Source organism: Pundamilia nyererei, unplaced genomic scaffold (assembly GCF_000239375.1).
Source record: "Pundamilia nyererei isolate P.nyererei 1_Seehausen unplaced genomic scaffold, PunNye1.0 scaffold00026, whole genome shotgun sequence".
NCBI lineage: Eukaryota > Metazoa > Chordata > Actinopteri > Cichliformes > Cichlidae > Pundamilia > Pundamilia nyererei.
Window position 1 is genome coordinate 867,771 of NW_005187427.1, and position 20,954 is coordinate 888,724.

Sequence of the window (20,954 nt, forward strand, 5' to 3'; positions counted from 1 at the left end):
GCAATTATACCTCGCTCAGTGCTTAATGAACTATGTCGCCGTGCTCCTGTTTAGACACATCTGCACAGGTGACAGCGCAGTGCCGGCCTTGCTTTATCCACAACCGGATCACAATTCACTAATTGCATGTTAATGAGCAGCCTTGTTGGTCCGCTGTGATGATGAGCGGATAAACAATGTCAAGTGTTGAGGTGGAGACTGGAGGAGAGGTGATGGCAACAGAGGTCCCTTGGGGTTTTTGACCGGGCATAATGAATTTTCACAGAGCACAGTGATCTAAATGGTGGGAGAGGAAGCTTGAGTTTGTTTGGCTTCCTTTTTAGTCACTCAAATCAAACTTGAAGCTTAAAAACAAAATCCCAGAATTAATGAAAGGGATAACCTCTGCGTGTGGAGCTTCTTAATATTTTGTGTTATTCTGCACACACTGGATGTCGGTGCCAGAAAGAACAAGAGAAATTGCATACTTAATGCAACGTGCCAAGTTTTTGTGGCCAACTGGTCAATTAAGCTAGTTTGGACAGCCATCTCTGGAGATTAAGTGACTTCCTGGCTAAACGAAAGATAAAGAAGCCATTAAGTAATGAAAATGTAGACATCCAAATAAATTAGTTCATAAAGGGCTAAAGGTAAATGTTCAAGTTTATCCTAGGATTTTATATCTCATTGATGCAGGGTATATTTCATCTCAACATGTGCACATGTTCTTGCAATTTATACAGGACTATAATAGAAATCTATGCATTTAGTATCCATATGCAGGGCAGCTTTGAATAGATTTTCCAAGGCAAACTTCCCTTTAAACCTCATATGTAAGAACAGTTAAATTGCATCAAAAAAGGGCAGGGTGTTAGAAATAAACACAGATCCATTGTCTTTTTGAGACTTTTTATTTTTATTGTGTAGCATTTTGTACAAGTTGATTTGGACCACAGTGGTTCTGTGAGGTGACCAGCGACAGGAGGGACGGGACATTACTCTCCTGTCGAAGTCCTTTCAGCACACCTTTCTCTCCTGTTGAGCTGTGCAGAATGGAAACAGGATTGTTTTCAGAAGTTTTATTTGATAGTTTTTGAAGTAGTCCTGCTCTCTGGCATATAACCTCATTGAAACCAGAAAGCTGAGCCTCTATCACAGTCAGTCTATTCTTCTTCTTTCTTTTTTTTAGCTTTGCCCATATTTTTCTCTTTCCGTTGAGCTTCTTTCTCAGTGCTTTCACCAGCGATCACAAAAAAGGCATTTCACATTTTGTGCCCCCAAAAAGTAACGCACTGTGTATATGGGTGGATTCAGTTTTCAGTTCATATGAAGTGCTGCGATAGGAAACTGATTATTGGGAAATGAAATTAGCTATATTTCATCAAAAAAAAAAGTTAATAGAGAGCTTCCATATGCATATGCATTGCTAACATGTATTAAACACATAGAGAAGCAGATACTTACTTCTACTACTACTATAGTACTACTCGGCTCTATTCTGTATATCAAGGCAAATTAATGATGATTATCATTAGAGAACAAACCAAAGGAGACTCTGATTTAGTTTTGCATGTGAAAGGAATAATTTCCGCGAGTGATTTAAGATCTATTAATTTGAATGTGGCCACTGACCATCTTTCTGTGTAACTCTGGGACTGCTCTTATTATTCAAGTGTATAATTTTCCTTGAATAATGTAATTTTCCTTGAATAGTAATAAAACCCTGTAATTTTTCTCCAATACCTTTTTTTAAATTCTGTGTCCATGTGTCATCAGCACATTTCACAAACTCAAAGATTAACAGCTAATACAATTACGTTATGATGAGGTTTGCAGGCCAGGTCTCTCCCATTTATTCTTAGGCAGTAATAGCACCAGCTACCCAGAGACAATGCAGGCTTGGTCATCACCATGTAAATGTATTAGTCAAAGATGAAAAACGGGGTTTTAATTTATTTTACCTTGGACTTGAATTGTTTCCTCTAAAAGAAAATCTTATATTTAACCATTACGATGTCTGCCCAGTTGCACTACAGTCAAGTGGACCTGCAGAGCATTGCATCAACACATGTTAAGCCTTATGGTTTACATTTTAGTGCCTAAGATCACTCATCTGTGATATGACCCGTATCACAGATAAATGTGACTTACTTTGAAGTTTACAGCCAACCAAAACATAATTTCAGCTGACAAACTGAAGATAAAATCCAAGGTACCTCAACTGAGTCAGTTTTAGGAGACCGCCATCCTCAGTCCCTTGTTTTTTATATACTGTACTACAGTCCTACTTTGCAGTCCGAGTGGCCCATTCAGTTTTAATTGTCCTTGCCAGTGTAGCGCTGTCTCTTCCCTTAATTGTAAATCCTGAATTTGAAAGGCTGCCTAAGCTCCTCCATCTATCTTACGGGAAAATCATTTCACATTTTTCCTGTCACAACGCCTCCCCCTTGTCAGGTCACATTAATTTCTAGAGCCCTCAAAAAAGGAAAACAGAAAAGGAAGAGCTGCCATTTGTGGTTTCCATGTCATGACAGAGCTGCATCAGGACATCTGCTCTGCCACTTGGTGGGACAGCAAACTATTTAATGCCTTAATCCACCCTAAGCTGTGGCTGGAAACCCCCTGGTGACTGTCGCATGCTGCACCAACAACAACCCGCTCCATTCATCAACCTAATGGGCTTTATATTTTTAACCCTTGCCATTTATCAGGCTGAGGCAGTGTGATGAGGGAGAGAGGAGGATCAAATTCCCTGTTGCCTGCTTCAGCTCAACAGGGAAACCGTTGATTCATGGTCTCTCGTCCTTTTCGCATCACTCTTTTTCTCTGCTGTCTTTTCCCATCACTCCCTGCTGTTGTGTGCCTGCTTTCTCTGTTCCCTTCAAGCATCCCTATTTATTCTATCAAGATACCTTCATTTTTCCACCTCACTCCCCGTGGATGTTTTCTACACCCCATTCTTCACCGGTATTCCCTCTCCAACACCTCCCACTCTTCTTTTTCCATCTTTAATTTTCCTCCCGCTTCTTCCTTACTTTTCACACCCTCTCACCGCATTTGCCTTTTTGCCTCTTTTCTCACTTAATTTTACTCATCTATCTCTTCCCTCTATCTCAGGACTTTGGGGACGATGGCTCCCTGTACATCACTAAGGTGACAACCATCCACATGGGAAACTACAGTTGCCATGCCTACGGCTATGAAGACCTCTATCAGACACATGTGCTCCAGGTGAATGGTCAGTAGTAGCTCATTTCTTACTTACAGTGGTGATGTGGACAAAATTCTGGGAAAAAAATTGATGGCATTTAGTGTTTGGATATCATCAGGAAGTTGTCTTGCTGGTGTCACATCAATTTAGTAGCATAACAATGATTCCAAAAGTACAGCAAAGGTTGTAATGAACTTTGTGTGTTGCATCATTTTTTGTCTGTCTTGTTAGTCTGTTTATCTGGAGCTAGGGCTCACCATCGAATAATGTTCCCAATAACTAATCATTCTGTTCAGGAAGCTATTTAATGAAGATTTATCTAATCCAGTGTTTGTCTAGCAAACGTCAAACAAATAAAACTGTTTGCCTGACGAAGAACAAAAAGCAAAAGATATCAAATTTAATTTCATATATGACAAAAAAAGGCAAAACGCAAAGATGAAGTGTCTTTTAAGTAGCATGGTTCATACAAGAGCTTCGGGAGACAAGGGCACACGGAGCATTGCATCAAAGTAACTCTTGCCAAAGAGCAAAACATAATTTCATATTAGGCTGCAAATGAAATGTGAGTGCATGCAGCCTATTCAGCTGATTCTGTGCAGTGGATAAAAGCTACTTACGTTGGTATTCATTTAGAAACCAGCAGAAACACAGAACACCAGTGAAGTTATCAAAGCGCTGCCTCACTCATAATAATTACCGAAATTAGAGTATTCGTCTCTGCTACTGTTATACTTTACTCAACATCTCTCGAAAGAAAAACCTGCGAGAAAGTTTAAAGCTCCACACCTGTAGCACAACAAAGGTGACCCCCTTAAACTGTGCTTTTGTTTTTGAATCTGAATGTATTCAGCCTCAAACGCGGAATACAAATGATTAAGCTAAGCCTCTTCCGATGGAGGGATCACAATGGGTCCTTTTTTTGTCTTGTTTTTGTTTTGGTATTTTTTTGTGGAATCGGCGGAAAAAAGGAGGGAGGGGGAGTGATGTGAAGGGAGTCATGGAGACAGACAGGGGGACTGAAGGGCGAGTGATCAGGAAAGAGCAATTACCAAATGTTTGTGTTAGGGATTCAAGGTATTTCAAATAAGATATGACAAGGTGAGATAAGGTGCATTGGAAATGAGCCAAGTGCCACATTATACTAAGTGGGCGGTTTGTATCCTGTTGTGCTTTCTTTTCTTTGGTGAGAGGAATGATGATATTGCAGCTTTAGTATTGGTGAAGTAGCCGTGGCCGTACCCTGTAGTATGACAGTATAAGAGAAGTATATATGAAATCTTTGACATTAATAATGTCAAAAAGTTAAAAACATTAGTAATGTTGAAAGAAGAGAAAGGGTTGGTTTAGTTAAGTACTGTTTTGGTAATGAAACAGAACAGTTAATGTCACAGACAGATGTGACACATACAGACTATATTATAGATACTTTTGGCAAGAAGGAGTTCATCATATGTGTGTTTTGTAGGATGATAAGGCAGGTCATTACAATGTTGGATTTGAGGTAGACAAACAATACTGTGCAAAAGTCTCAAGAAACTCTTTTTAACCCTTATACTTTGTGAGGAAAACAACACAAAGATGCGGTGATTTATTCAAACGTCTGCAAACATACATGGAAACACAGTATATAAGGCAAAAAACAGAGTTTGGACAATTGTAAAGAGTGTGGAAGTCAATACCAAAACTTGGAGGTCTTTAGGAATTGTTCTCCAGGCTTCTTAAAAGACATTCAAAGCTCCTGTTTGGAAATTGGTTCTTTTGTGTCAATCTATGACTTGTATTGTTCCACTGTGTGTTTCCCTATCCAGGTATGCTTTTACTCCATTGCCGGTGTGTTTGGAATCACTGTCATGCTTAAAAACAGAAGCTATTGCTAATCAGATGCTTTCCAGATGCCATTGTATGGTGGATCAAAATCTGATGCAGATTTTCTATATTCATAACTCCATTAACCTTGACAAGGTCACCAACACCACTGCCTGAAACACAGCATTGAGACCATTTCTAGGTTCTAGAGGCATTGGCGACCAGTAAAGAGATCAAGTGAAGGGCCAGATGCATCTGTCGGGTCCTTTGTGAGGTCTTTGCTAAAAAAATGTTCATGTTTCTTAAGAACATGACTTTCAGATACTGATCATCTACTGAAGATGATTCTTCAATGCGTTGTGAGGACACACTACACGCCATGCCAAAATATGCCAAATATTTAGATATTTGAATTACCTTATTGGCCAAAAACACTATTTTTTTTCCTGTCAGACTGCTTTGTCATTTTTCATAGATTCAACAAAAGAAATTATGTTCTTTTACAACAGGCTGCAAAATAACAAGAGTGCCTAAAGATATAATTTAAAACTGGTTCTTGGCTACATTTTCTGGATGCGTAGACACAACACTGATTCATCCCTCGAGTTACTTGCCTTTTTTGAAAGATTACAAGAACGTCTGGCTCTTTGAAAATGAAAAGAACCAAAGGGTGGCTCAAGACTTTTGCACAGCACTTTAAACACAGGAACAGGAGAGAAAAAGAGCTATAAGGGGTAACATTTAAAAAATGAGGAAAGCTGAATGGGAGAGGTGAGTAAGCTCCTGGAGGAAGGGTCTGTCAGAATTTGACAGCTGGCCCACGGTGCAAAATGTGCAAAGCACAATAATCCGAAAACAGCATCTTACCTGTTCATGTAAACTGTTACTTCATATTTCATTTTTCCTCCTCAATTTCTCCACATCTATTTACGGCTCTTTCTCCAAAGGAGGTGGTAAGTGACACATACGTCCGACATCTATTTCTTGCAGGACTCAAGCTGTAATAAAGCAGCCCCAGAGCTCTTGGATTCTTGTTATTTGTGAATATATTCCATGCTGTGGTGAGACAAATTCCTCTCTGCCCACTGTGCGTGTGGGTGTTTGTGTTATATTCCCCCAGGAGTTACGGTCTACCAATGAAACAGTGTGTAATTATGTTTTCACTTGCCGCTTTACTATTTCCATTTGTATTTTTGGTTTTGTGTATATGCGTCCAGTCCCTCCAGTGATCCTGGTCTATCCAGAGACACAGGCTCAGGAGCCCGGCGTATCTGCCAGCCTCCACTGCCACGCCGACGGCATCCCAAATCCCAAACTCCTTTGGCTGAAGAATGGCATGGATCTGCAGCCCAGATCCTCCAAACAGCTCTCTCTCATAGGTGAGTTTTGCAGTGTTTTGCTATCAGCATATTTTTTGCTTTAGCGGACTCTATGTGCCACAGCTCGGTGGTAAAGTGATTTCTTCCAAGTGCACAATACGCAGCAACAACAGTGTACAATGTAAAAAGCATAAATCTTTATAAACCACCACAATGTATAAGACTAATGAAAACAAATCTTGAAACTCAAGCTGCTATTTTATTTAAGCAACTTTTTTTTATTGAAAAGCCAGTGGTTCCACTTGTCCACAGTAATAATTTCTCATACACTTTCAGTTTATTTGCATTCTGTACCACTGTGATGAAACCATGATTGAAAAGAAATTCAGCTGCCCTCTTTCACTACATCCTTTTGCTCCTCTGACAATGTAAACATACTTATTATTAGATGGTGAATGAGATGGGAGATTGAAAATAAAAAGAAATACACTGTGTGACAGAAGACGGCAACAACTTATTTGGGCAAGAAGGCTTTTTTGTTTTATGATACACTCTCAATATCAGAGAGAGGAAGCACAACTTCCCTTTTTACGGCCTAGTTCTCATTAAAGGAAAGTTTATTGGCTGTGTGTGGGTCATTACCTATGGTAATAGCCTGTTATCAACCCTTAGACACTCAAACAAGGAGGTTCTGCAAGGTTCACCACCGTATAAACACTGCAGTAGCTGCTGTTTCAGATTTACCAACTAATATGGGCAGCAGAAAGGGGCAGCAGCCCTATTTAAAGTGATCATTTGTACTTATTCAATAAACAACATCTAGGTAAGTGAAAAGAATAGCATGGAAAAGCAAATTATGTAGCGCAGAGTTCCTTTTTTTTAATCTCGCCGTGGTTAGGGAGAAAGTGATCAAAGCACAGGAAGAGTAATTCACCATTTTATTTCCACAACGCACTTGTATTGATGGGAGTTTAATAAAGATAATATAAAGTGTTGCCCCTATCCTCATTTTTTTCATAGGTTTCTGTAAAATTTGAACAACGCACTGACAGCTGATAGTAAGAAGTATTGATTGCGAGCCACAGTTGAACTGTAAAGGAAGTACTGCAGTGCTAAAAACACTGTCAGAACACTGCCTCATATTTTCTGTCATTTAGTTTGTTGTCAAACAGGAAATGCAGGGAAATCTCAACATGTGAGATTACAGATAATTCCTCTGACCCAGAAGAGTCAGTGGATTGTTTTTCCTCTTTTTTTGGAATATGTGTGTGTGTGTTGGGGGGGGGGCATATATTTCTGTACCACCTACCTTGTTGGTCAAGGGTGGCTTATTAACTTAAGCTGCATTTGTGGTCACTGAATTGAGGAATATATCTGAATTGTTTAGCAGCATTTATAAGGCTACAGAGCATCACGATGGAAGCCGATAACACATTAAGTGAGACCACTGATGAATTACTATCACTGTGTGTGTGTGTGTGTCTGTGCAGCCTCTCTCGTGTCATGTAACCTTTTTTAATTTACTCTTTCTTACTTGAGGTCGAGCAGTTCACTTGTGGTGTGCAAAAATGTAATACAACAGTGAGTTAAAAGGTGCTTTAAAGCCCAATAAAGCTAACAGGAGCTGCTGAATCAGGTGACATGTCCTGTTCACCTATGCAGTAATCCTGCGGGGAGCCGTTTAAGAAAATGAGATCGCTTCAGCTTAAGACAAAACCAGTCACATCATCACAGGCGCTGCAAACATGCAGAGGATATAAACACTCATTTAAGTGCTTGATTCAGTGGTTTTTAATAAGAATTGATCAGAACATCAGTATGAATTAGAAGTAATTAAAGCACTGTCTCATTCCATGAGACGTTAGAAGTGCTTTAAGGCACTCTCACTTCAAAGCATTGCACGCATTTCCTCCGATAAAAGAGAATTATTATCAGAATCCAAAAGACATTTCACTAATGTGAAAAGCTTTGCATCAATGTCTGTGTTGTTGTTTTTTCCTAACCCACTGGGCATGAATTAGAAGGTTAAGATGAAGAACAGTTGTTTTTTTTTCTCTTTTTTTTAACAAGCTGTGTGCAGCATTGCTGTTTATGGATTCTATAGAAAGACCTCCATTAAAAATGCTTAAATTTTAGCAGGTGGAACACATGATATCCTGTATATGTGAGGGAAAAGGATGGTACCTATGTTTGATGTTATCTAAATGTTATGTCAGGTGATGTATAGAAAGGGGTGAAAATGAAACCTTGCTTTAATGTTTTTATACATCCTGGATTTTAAGAGCTCCACTGTGACAAATTCCCCTCGTGTGATCAATGAAGTACTACAGAGTGCAGCTCTAGATCACAAAGCTACAGCATGCCGCAGGAAACATCAGAGAGCTCACCTCTGATGTTGACTTTTGTCTCTAAACGTCACCAGCATCACCTGTCGCTATCGATTCAGAATATGATTCTGAAACTTGAGAGCAACAGTGTTGTGCTGCACGTATGTACGGGAAAAAACTGTAATTCATGTATGTGCAGCAGCATACAACCAGTAAAACTATTATAGTAAATAAGTAATTAGGTATCTTAATTAAAATAAATAGCAATGTGCTTTACTTTTTTAAAACTTTTTTTAAACAATAAATTTGAAAATTTAACAATAATTATATATTAGCAATATAAAATATAGTGCATACTGAAATGTAAAAAAAAAATTTTTTGGTTGTTACTAGTACTAGGGCTGGGCCATATCATACCGTTCACGGTAATACCGGTATACTGTTGGGCAACGATTAGAAAATGAAATATTGCGATAGAATATGGGTAAAACCCGCATGCGCAGTGCCTTTGTTTTCATACGCACATGGCGGAAAAAGCATGGCGGCGACGGAGAATGAGAAGAGCGAAAGCAGATCGTTGAATGAAACGGATGAACCAGAACTGGTTTGTAAAAATGCTGCAACTTCAGTGGTGTGGAACTGGTTTAGCTTTCATCCGTCAGATACACAACAAAGCACTATTTTTGGTAGAGCATGCTAGCGGGCCGTCGTTATTACCGTGTTTTTTTGAAAATATGGCACACTTAAAATCAATCCTTTGATTTTTCTGAAAATCGACAGATTATAATCCCGTGTGTATGTATGAATTCTGGTTGTGTTTACTGACCTCGAAACGATTTTATGTGGTACATGGCGCTCGAAAATCTGTCAAATGTTTTAGTACGACTTTGCTAAGCTACGAACCCGCAGCACTTTGATGGATTGTCGGAGCATTACGGCTATCGTAGGCAGGAGCCTCGCGGAGTGATACGTACTGCGCTTCAACATAATATTACTGTATTGTGTGTGTATAACCTCTTTTTAAGTTTTGTGGATATTAAACATGGTTATGCTGAGGATATGCCGGCCAGTTTCCACTGGAAATGCCTTTTGGTTAAACTGTCAGCAAGGAATTTGCATTTGCACTGTTAAATTTTTATATAACTTTAATGCACATAAAAAACAGCTGCTTGGTTAAGTAAAATACATTGATGTTTGTTTGTTTTTGCACTAATAAAGTTGAGGAGTTGTAAAGTATTTTGTCTAGTGTCAATTATATCGTCAGATATATCGTTATCGCAAATTTTCAAATGTATATCGTGATAAATATTTTTGGTCATATCATATTTTTGGTCAAATTAACCAGTACTGTTAATTTAGGACACCTGTTGTTGGATAGTGGGATAATAAATGTATATTATTTTGATTGAATACTATTAAATGTATTCATCAACCACAGCGACCAGATATAGACCAGAAGAGAGTCTGACCAAGTTGTACATGCTGCTACAATGTAGCTACAATGTCTCTGATTTCATTGAGATAAAAAATGCCTGTGGAAACAACAATATTGATCAAACTCTGTGGGGGGGGGTTATAGCTCCCAGGTGTCTTTAGTCTCTTTTCCCCTGCACCTTTGATGACACATTACTTGCATTATTATTGTATTTGGTTCACTGCGCTTCTGTTAGATGCACGACCACACATATATTCATGATTCGATCACAGAATTTTAACACAGTGAAGATGTCGAATTTGTTGAATAAATTTAAAAGTTTGTTTTTAAAAAATAAACACTCTGAATATGGTTGTAGTGTATAGTAGCTTTGCATCAGTAATGTGTATACCTGTTTGATTTTGTTTCCTCTCCTCTTTAGCGAACGGTAGTGAACTCTTTATTGGCAGCGTCCGCTACGAGGACACAGGAGCTTACACGTGCATTGCCAAGAATGAAGTGGGAGTGGATGAGGACATCTCGTCTCTGTTTGTTGAAGATTCGGCTAAGAAGACTCGTAAGTCCTACAGAGTCACAGTTCACTATTTATGTAAGAAGTCAATATTTGAATTGATAAGAGTTACTCTAAAAGAAAAGCTTAGAAAATAATATTTTGGAAAAAATCACTCCCGACATGAAAGTATTGTGAAGGGTGAACTGAGGTACTGATGACACTGAGATCGGAAACAACACTGGTCAATTTGCCTGTTCGCCTCCCACTGCTGCTCATGTGGATCCACTACCTGCAAGGTTACTGTAAAAGAAAAGGACTCTGCTGTTTAAGCCAGCAGCCAAGTATATTTTGATTTTAAGCTTCTCTACTTGTTTAAGCCTTGGACAGGTGGTGTGATAAGAACTCTTATTGTCTTTGTGCTCACAAAGCGTTTTGATTGCACTTACAGTTACAAGCCTGCCTTCACCTGGATGCACTGTCTATACTGCTGCCTCTTTGAATGCTCAATAGAAAGGAAAGGCAGGAGCTTGATTTTGACGAGAGCAAAATGCTAATATTGAACAGTTTTGGGTTTTTTTTTTGATGGTGCACTTACTAATTGTTGAGAAATCTAAGCAAAGTTAGCACAGCGATACCTATTTATACAGACTAGGCTAGAACAAGACTAGCATCATCCACAATAAACGATTGTCAGATCATCATGTATAATGAAATAAAATTCAGACATGTAATAAAGACATAGCACAAACAAATTACAGTCATTTACCAACATGTGGACAGCTCTATTATTTAAAAAAATAATAAGCTTGCTCAAATTTGTCCTGTGCAGACAAGCGTCAGCAAATGCTCCATGCATCTCCTAAATTTTTAATGCAGTAAGTGGTGAACCTAATAAGCACCAAAACTGCTTTATGTCAGCTGACAGTGAGCCAATTCCCTATGCCTTCAGATGGTAGAAAAATAAAGAAGGAATCACCATATTCATATTAGACCAACAGTGAAGCAGCATTTCAGCAGCTGCACTTTAAAGCCACATTTCTTTTGCAGTAGTATTAAGATCAAACCACAACACTATATAGCTCTGTCGTATCCACACCAAAGCAAACATGGCTGAAACCCCAACATCACCTCCATGGTCAAAACTGATTGTGAACAACAGTAAAAACTGAATCGTAGACAAACGGGTGTTGACTTTGTTTCCACATAGAGAAGAGGTTGCATCAGAGCATCATTAAAGTGAGAAGTACAGTAAAGACTAGATTACTGCAAACCATATGTAATTATTCAGTGACATATGGGTTGTCGATGGCTCTGAACAGATGTCCACAGAACACCTGTCCAAATACAAGAGACAGACTAGTATTACTAAGCCCTGTTTTTAATAAACACCACTTTTAAGCTTAAGTTTATGGTTTTGTGCATCTAATTTTAATTGGTGGCATCATATCCTTACAATTATCCCTTCCCTGTCCATGATTTCAATATCATAGACTTATGAATGCTCTTATTTTTTTTAACAAGAAGTTGATTACCTCAGTGGGGTAACTAGACGAATGAAACTCAAAAGGCTGTGGTTTTGAGTCATACTCAAGGTGAGATGTTTCATCTCTTCTAACTGTTCATATAACGTGATTTTGTTTTCTCATTTTATTCTAATCAATAAAAAAGATAAGAAGGTAGAAAATAATAAGTAAACTCAAACCTTCTCTAACTCGAAAAGCTAACAACAATGTCTAAGCTTAAAATTGAAGACATAACTCAAACTGACGTTGTGGTAACGTTTTTGCAAACTTTTATTTTGAAACTATTTTTCAGCAATGACTAGACACTGTGAAAACATCGCCAACGATGTTTGCTGAAACAGGGTGGCACGGATAAAAGATGAATGTCAGGCACAATAATCTCCTATTTGACCCCATTCTTTTTTATAGTAGGAAACAACAGATTTTATGGGAGACATCAAAAACTCCACGCCAGAAGAATACAGTAGCATGTAGGTTTGTGTCTGTCTGTAATGTGTTTTCCTGAGGTTGATTCACTGAAGTAAAGAGCTGCTCGTGGGGAATAGTTCAGTCAGCCTATCCGGGAACAGGAACAATATACCAGAAGTATTAGCAAAATAATCATGTCTGCAGTTAAGAGATCCCCCTCTGTGAACACACACAGCAAAGCAGTCACTGTGAGATTTTCAGACCACTTTTGCTTTTCAAGCACTTTAAAGAGTTTTATTTTTGTTCCTAATAACAAAATTGCTGTTTTCTCCTATTAATCTGTACTTGAAATATCATGACAAACTGAGAAAATTTTGCAAATGTATTAAAAATTAAAAACTAAATTGTACAGAATAAAGTATTCACTCTTAAATATAAGAGTTGTGGGAGGCTGCTTCAGTAGCCGTTACAGCTTTGTGCCTTCTTGGCTAAGTCTATGGACGTTTGCAGTTCGCTTAGTCCTTCCTTCCTTATCACAACCTCTCAATCTCTATCAAGTTAGATGGGTGGCGTCTGTGAACTGTCATCTTTAGGTCTTCCCTCAAATATCTTATGGTCTCTTTGAGTTTTGACCAGGGCACTTAAGGAATGTCAGGTGTTTCACTCAGACTGGTATCTATCAATCTTGCCTTTACAGCAGAGCTGCAACATGAAGTGCTTCTGAGACTGCCATCCCTTAGGCAAGATCATTTATCTCTGTGAACACTTCTGAAACACTTAAGACTGACCTTTTTGTTAGTCCATAAAATTGAGTTTAAATCAATTTAAACATTTCAGTTGGTACTGTCAAGGGAAATAGTGAGGTCAGTGACAAATGAAAGGCAGCAGATTAACTGTTTAGGGTCCAAATATACTTTATCTAGGACAATTAACTTGTCCAAAATTAGCTCTTTGTAATATGAACTCAGTGGGGGTTTTATGGCTTTGAATGGGTCTTGAGAGACTGACAATATCATAAGTCCTTGGACAGAAATCTGTGCATTTTCTTGTTATTTATGACAATTTCATGCATAAATATGCAAGCTGATCATATTTCTTTGCCTAAAATCTCTTTGGGGTCATCTAAAATGTTTCAATAAAGGGAAAAGCAGGTTTTATGAGGTACTACATTTTTTTATGGAGTAATCTCAGTTTTAAGCAGGTTTAACCTATCAAATTAAATACTTTAGCTCTCTGTAAAATTTTAGTCTTTCATTATGTTGCATCATTTGACATGTTAGCAATACCTAAAAAGAGCTCCTGGGTCAGAGAAAATTAAACAGAATAATTGATACCACGTCTTCTCTGAAGACAAGAGTTATGTCTTGATCTAAGAGGAAGCATGACCTGTCAACAGTAGTGAGGAACATTTTGTATCTGTCAAACATAGTATTTTGGATCGACATGGCGTGACAGAACTTATCTCCTGTTTCTGAAGGCATTTTGCTGGGTTGGAATAATATTTTTCTCTCCTTTTTTTCTCCATTTCCTTTTGCTCAATGGCTGATTGTGCAGTTGCAAACATTCTGTGGAGAGAAGAAGGTAATACATAACACTTCTCAAAACACTTTTGCATTCTTGTGAATAGGAAAATGTGATGTGCATGTTTGTAGCTCTGCAGGGCCTGCAGCTGGCTAGCTATGACTTACCAAGATGTTTGCCCTCCTGTCCAGAAGATTCAGAGTTGTTTTGTTTCCAGCAAAACTTTTCTTTAAGTTTCCCTCCCTTGCATGCTCAAAGTGTTTCATCCTTTTCTTAGTGTGCTTTCTAACATTTTTTTTCAGGACACCTAAGGGGAACATTTGCACACAAGCAGGGATTTTATGTATTTTACAAATAATACCACAGACCCAGCATGGTCGCTGCAAGAAAAACAGCCTTGTGATTTTCAGCAGTATATAAATCCATCCTGTATTTATGGAATAAATATTATTACCACATCAGCATTACCACAAGTACGTGCATTCTAGTAGCAGCGCATTGAAAAACGTACTGTGGTTTAGAATAGAATACGAATCAAATCTGGGGTTTTTTGTATACATTGCTACAAAGTATGTTCACCACAGGACTAAAAGAGTCAGAGTGGTTTAGAATACAGTGTAAGCTCTTGAACTGAAGTATTTGTATCTTGTTAACAGTGGGGGTTGTAAGTGAGCAGATATTTTTTTCCGCTTTAATGACTCATGTTGCATGTCTATGCTTCATTTTTTAAATTGCTTGGCAATAAAAATGGTGTGATACCTCACAGTACTTTTGTGCAAAAAGCAATATCCTAATAGTCTAACAAATCAATATCAACCACTAGTTTTTGTCTTTGCATACAGCTTGCATTTATATATGAATGCAATGTGTTTAACACATTTATTAGACCACCACCCACTGAAACGTTTATGCCACAGTTTCTTTCTTTATCTTTAAGTTTATGTAATGGTTAAAGAAGTGATCAAATTGACAGATTTATTGCTAAACTATAATTATTTTGGGGCTCTATAATTTTTCATAATTGCTGTTTTTACAAAAAGCAGACAGATTAGTAAAGCACATTATTATTTTTTGATTAAGATACGACTTTAATATTTTAGTGATTTCTTTATGCTTGATTAATTTCTTCTAATTTATTAGGTGGTCTAATAAATTTGTTAAGCACTGTATATATGTGTGAATAATGATATGTGAAGGAGTAATAATTTGTTAGGGTTAGGGAACATAGGATTGCTGAGTCCTTGCTATGTTTTTAGCTGCTGTTTAGACTTAGCAGAATACATGTGAAAATTGTGTTTTTAATTTATGTCTCTTGCTGTATTAGACTGTGAACAAGTTGCCTTTGTAAGCGCTGTCAAACAGCTGGCAGTCACATACTGCCCATCCATGCTAACATGCTAACTGGCGTCTTGCTGTGTCTCCTCTGGCAGGAAAATTTAAATGCCAATCACAAATGACAGAAAAGATGGGAGCTGGATTTTTTTAATTTGTATTTCTTCCCTTTTTTTTATAAAAATTGACAATATGTTTTCCTGTCCGCTTGTTTTGACTTTTAGGGCTAAGTGTGGGAAACATGTTCTACGTGTTTTCTGATGAGGGCATCACTCTTCTTCAGCCTAGTGAATGTGAAATACGGAGACATCTGAAGCGGACAGAGAGGATTGTCGCTACCTATGTAAGTGCATGTGAATTTAATAATGGAATAAATTAAATAAGAAGAAAATAAACAAAAAGTGCCCATTAGCTAATGAGTGACCTATAGGTGAGTTTCAGGCTTCCTCTATATTTTACTAAATAGATTTCAGGATGGTGGTGTTTGTCACTGCTGAGCAGATGTGTTTTAAAATCAAATTACGTGTAAGGTAGAAGAATGCCACTCAGTGTATTCTCCATCACTTTTTTATAGTAGGTGTGGCATGCATTCATCATGCCATGGTAGAACATAAAAGTATCTCGCAGTCAGTAAAAAGGTATTAGTTTCTTACACCATAATACAAACAATGACTATGAGGTACCAGGTGTTTATATAAGGGAAACATGCAATTATCTTTTAAAATCTCGGGCATTTTGTCCTTTAACTTCAAGATCTTTGAGTATAGGGAGTAAATCAGGACACCCTTTCTTTGTTCTGAAACCAGAAAAAACATCAAACAGAACAAACAAACTAAACATCTCTGTAACTGCCGTCAAAATAAAAACATAATGCAGCAGTGACTTTTTTTTTTTTTTTACTTGACCTCTGAAGAGAGAGGACCCCACACACTGTAAAAGGGTCCCGCCGTCTCCACATGTCTAACCCTTTGCAAATTTGGTGAGAAAGAACATTAATTCTGTGGATTTGTTAGCTTAAAGGCCAGTATGCAGGTCTTAGTAACCCATCTGTACTCGATAGCACTCCACTAGAAACTCAGGGCAGGGTTAGGTTTGGATTAACAGCCTTGCCTTTTTTTTATTACAGACTTTCATGTGTGATACTTCAATAAGATATTTAATATTATATTTTTCTAAAAATGTGTTGGATTTACATGTAGCTAATAAGCATTTACTTATTTACTTACACAACAGCATTGTGCAGTTGCTGCAGATGTATCCTCTAGGGGTGGGTTTTGATTATCGATTTATCGCTTGGATAATGTGATATTGATTCATTAAAATCCTGAATCAATTTTTAAATATAAATGTATTTTGCCCGAAACGCCAGAATGTCAGGTTAAACCTCCCAAAATTTCAACAACTGTCTTTACGTCTTTTTTTTGCGCTGGATTCTGAAGCTGCAGGTTTTATCTCTCTCCAAACAATATTGACTGAACCAGCAGCAAAAGAAGATCCAAACTATGCTTCACATTTCACTTCACATATGCATCGTCATGAATTCCGTCTTACTTTTGCTGTTTTATTCCACAATAAAATCACACTTCCTGCAGAGCTCTCCGTCTCTCTCTCTCAGGAATAGTTTCCCATCTAAAAATCTCTGTTTTCTGCATTATTCACTTGCTTATTATTACGCACCAGTCTACCGTTGTTTACAGCGCTGTCGGCCACTGTTTTTTGTTTTTTTTTACTTTTTAAAATTATGCAAAATTGCAAAATGCTTAGCTGTGTCTTTAATAAAACCTCTGTAACTTTGCTCTGCTTCACTTCAGCAGCATCAGGTAATGTTCAGATGTTGATTAATGCTTTTCTTTCGTTTTTGTTCTACTGCAGAATATTTTTAAGGCAGCTATCAAATCTCCTTCATGTTTTTCTGTGTTTTATTCTCTGTTACTTTGACACAAAGACATCTGCTGTAATGCGTACACGTCTGATGAAGTCTCACAAGTGTCAGCTTTGTTTTTATAGATATAAAAATATGGATATGTACTGATATGTGATCAGAATTACAATATTTCTGACTGTCTGAGGCAAAATTTCCCCGAATCGATTCGATTCTAGAAACCAGTGACGATACCCAGCCCTAGTATCCTCCTGCTTGTCTGGCACAGGAAATCATATCACATTCAGAGTCTGTTAAATCCTATTTCATTCCCATTCTAATGCTCAGTTTAAACTTCAGCATGTCATCTTGGCAATAACTACATACCTACCTACACTGACTTACTGTCATGTGATTGGCTGATTCAGTATTTGTATTATTGAGCAGTTGAACAAGTGTAACTAACAAAGTGGCCAGCCAGTCTGCATCCTATTCCCAAACAGCTCACCAGAAATCTCGTGGATAAAACCTTGAATTGTATAATTAAAAATGACAAGCAGTGGATTAACACTAATCATCGATTCTAAATTCAAAATGCCATTTAGCTTTTCATGCTGTTTAATATAGATGCTCATCTTTTAGTAAACAATGTCAGTAAGTATATAGTCAAGCCAAATTATAAAAAGTAAGTTATATTTAAGATATATTGTAATTATTTAATTAATTTATTCCATTTTTTAAAGTCCATTCTATAGTTCTTCATTTCAGTCCAGTATGAAATTGCCACCTAGATCGAGGCCATCCTTCCTCCTCCTCCCTCTCTGATGTCATTGGATGACTCCTCAACTGACTAAACGTAATAGGATTACTCATGTCCATTAGTCAACAGCTCACAACTACAGAGCATATAGACTATATACCTGGGGTTTTTAATCCACTAGAGAACATCCTTTTCCTCGAGCAGGGCACTTTAGATGGTAAAAGTTCTTGTTCTTTTGAGGGATTTGGGTTTTACAGTAGCCTGTAATTGTATTAGAGATCAATACAAACTCAATAGGCCATGTGTTAGCCAGTTCCTGCTATAAACAGCAGTTTCTCCACTTTGGTGAGGTGGAGAGGAGGTGGCAACTCTGGGAACACAACCTCTGTGTGTGCATTAATGATTACATCAGTATAATGTAAGTGGGGGAGTGTGTGCATAGTTGTCTCGTCAGCAAAGACGGTGGACTACAGGGCCTGCCGGAGACATATGTTGAGTCAGTCGATATTTGAGTGAAATTACTGCAAAGTCTGCCCTCTAAATGTTAAGGATGCAAACACTAGTTTTCTAAGAGAAACATCCAGAATGACTAATAGTTATTACAGATGCCATTTAGACAATCATTAAAAGTATAACTGAAATAAAGCAAGCAGTAGTAAAGATATGCACCTTAATATGCTAAATAATGTGCTTTGTATTTTTTAATTTAAATAATATTGTTGTTATTGGTATAGTCAAGACTTAATTGTCAGTTGTCAGAGTAAATAAAAGCAAAAAAATGCAGTTGCCAGCTCCTTATAGGTGTAGATTTTCAGATCTTTCTTATGTTTTTGGACTTTTCATTTAGAATTGTCAGCTGTATTTCAGAATGTTTGGCTTCTGAAAATTAGATTCTTTTTTAACCATTTTCTATTATTTCATAAAAGGGACATGGTGACATTAAAGGGGGAAAAGAAAGTTGTTTTTTTAACCTAGCGGTAACCATGGATGAATAGTACAATAAAAAGCATCACAGTGCCGATCTTAAACACACCAGTAAATCCTCCCAACCTTTTCCCTCCTCTCTTGCTCTTCTCCTCCTCTCCTCTGTTGGCTCTTCCCAGGAGGAGATGTGCCCTAAAGGTGAGGGGGTGTCACCTCAACACTGTGTGTGGTCCTCAGCAGTCAACATCAGAGATAAGTACATCTATGTGACCCAGCCCCTCCAGAGCCGAGTGCTGGTGGTCGATATTCAAGCACAGAAGGTGGTGCAGGTGGGTGGAGCAGGTTATAAGACAGGCCTGTCACAACACACCAAAGACAAATATCCAACATGCTAAAGGGTCATTTTAATTTGCTCCATGCTGCTAACTGCTACAGATACTAGTGCTGATGTAAGCTTGGTAATGTAAGGAAAATAAGGCCTGCACAGTTTCTCTAAGCCTGGGCTCTGGTATGTTTGATTACAGTCCAATCCCCTTAGTTAGCTCAGCATAACTGATCCGATCATTAAAATCACCAAAAACTGTTTATGTACTATTTAAATGGAATTAAAACAAAATGTAAGTCTAATATTTTTTTCCTGTAATACAGTCCTACATGAGAAGGTCTAACTTCACTGCTATACAACAACATGTCACTTTTATTTTCGTTTTTTACATTGTGTTCTGCTGTAGACCATTGTCAGTCAATCTCGTGCCGTGTCTCCTGTACAGTACAGAATGCGTTCAGCTTGTCAAATTTTTCTACAAAGATTTGAACTTTGAGAGTGTTTAAAAAAGAGAGAAAAGTGTGAAAATGTTCATGCCTGTCTGAGAAAAGTGCATAAAGTTTGTATTGGGGGGTTTTACAGCCTTAAAACATCTTTACAATGATAATTGTAAAAAAATAAAGTTGCGTACTTCATGGATTTCACCTATCGCGGGTTATTTTTGGATCGTAACTCCCGTGATAAACGTGGGACCACTGTACAAGTATTTGCACACAAGTCATCAGTAACAGTTATCGTGGATTATCTACTTACTGTACATATAGAGCTGGCAAATCATAATGTGATGGGCATTTATTCAGTCAACACAGTTGACATTCACTTGTTAAAAATGTGTCAAAACCTTTTGTCTGCCTGTCTTAAAGTATACTATATTTCAAGGAAAAATAAGAAAAAAATTAACACCTTTAAAATTAGCAGGGATACATTCAAGCAGAGTTACACTATATGTCAAACATCAAACTGTGAGACAAACCGAGTTCAGACTTGACACACTACTGAACTGCAACCAATGTAAGAAGCTACATGCAAGGTAAAATAAATCAAATGCACTTCAAGGAACAATATGGTGCCCAGGTGGGTGCTAGCTGCCTTACCATTTATCTTGCCTGTAACGGCTGTTTAGAGATTAAATCCCTCAGGGGTCCTTCCCAGGGTCAGCATCATTTATACTGAGGTGCAGGATGAGAGGAAATAGGCCTAACTCAAGAGGAAAGAGGTGAAAGAAGAAAGGGAAATGAACTAAAGTCTGGGATAAGAAAATGAGGGAACCAAAGATCCAAAACTGTTATCTGTCTTATCTGTTCTCAGTAGTCACTTGATTGAGTCTGGATATGTTTTTATTTCATATTAAGATGTTATTTTAAACCAGATCAAATATAAAAGCATATTACTGTTTTGAGTGGTTCTTGAAGCTGTGATCAGCTGCCTGCTTTCCTTGTCTTTCTTTTTTTTTTTTTTAACTTCATCCAATACTGTAAAACTGCTGTTTTGTCCTTTGCTCCCAATACCCTGCCTCTTCCACTCCCCCCTCTCTTTCTTGAAGATCCTCTTTGGCCTCTGGGTGCAGGCGGTTAATGCATCCTCCTTTGTTATCTCAAGACATCCTTTGTCACAAGACACATTTGTCATTTCTTTTAAGACAGGAGAGATGGTGGCAGGCTGCAAAGCACAGGCAGAGGGATACGGATGAACGATGTGTGTGTGTGTGTGTGTGTGTGTGTGTGTGT

At 37.9% G+C, this 20,954-nt stretch overlaps 1 protein-coding gene across 1 annotated transcript in view; it reads left to right on the top strand.

Moving 5' to 3' along the window:
• fstl4 (follistatin-like 4) overlaps nucleotides 1–20,954 on the top strand; it is a 200,932-nt gene that overhangs the window by 165,884 nt on the left and 14,094 nt on the right. The window contains exons 8-13 of the mRNA XM_005727726.1: nucleotides 3,097–3,217; nucleotides 6,217–6,378; nucleotides 10,502–10,636; nucleotides 14,059–14,085; nucleotides 15,582–15,700; nucleotides 19,082–19,231. Of these exons, the coding sequence (XP_005727783.1) occupies nucleotides 3,097–3,217; nucleotides 6,217–6,378; nucleotides 10,502–10,636; nucleotides 14,059–14,085; nucleotides 15,582–15,700; nucleotides 19,082–19,231 (714 nt within the window). The remainder of the gene's footprint in view (nucleotides 1–3,096; nucleotides 3,218–6,216; nucleotides 6,379–10,501; nucleotides 10,637–14,058; nucleotides 14,086–15,581; nucleotides 15,701–19,081; nucleotides 19,232–20,954) is intronic.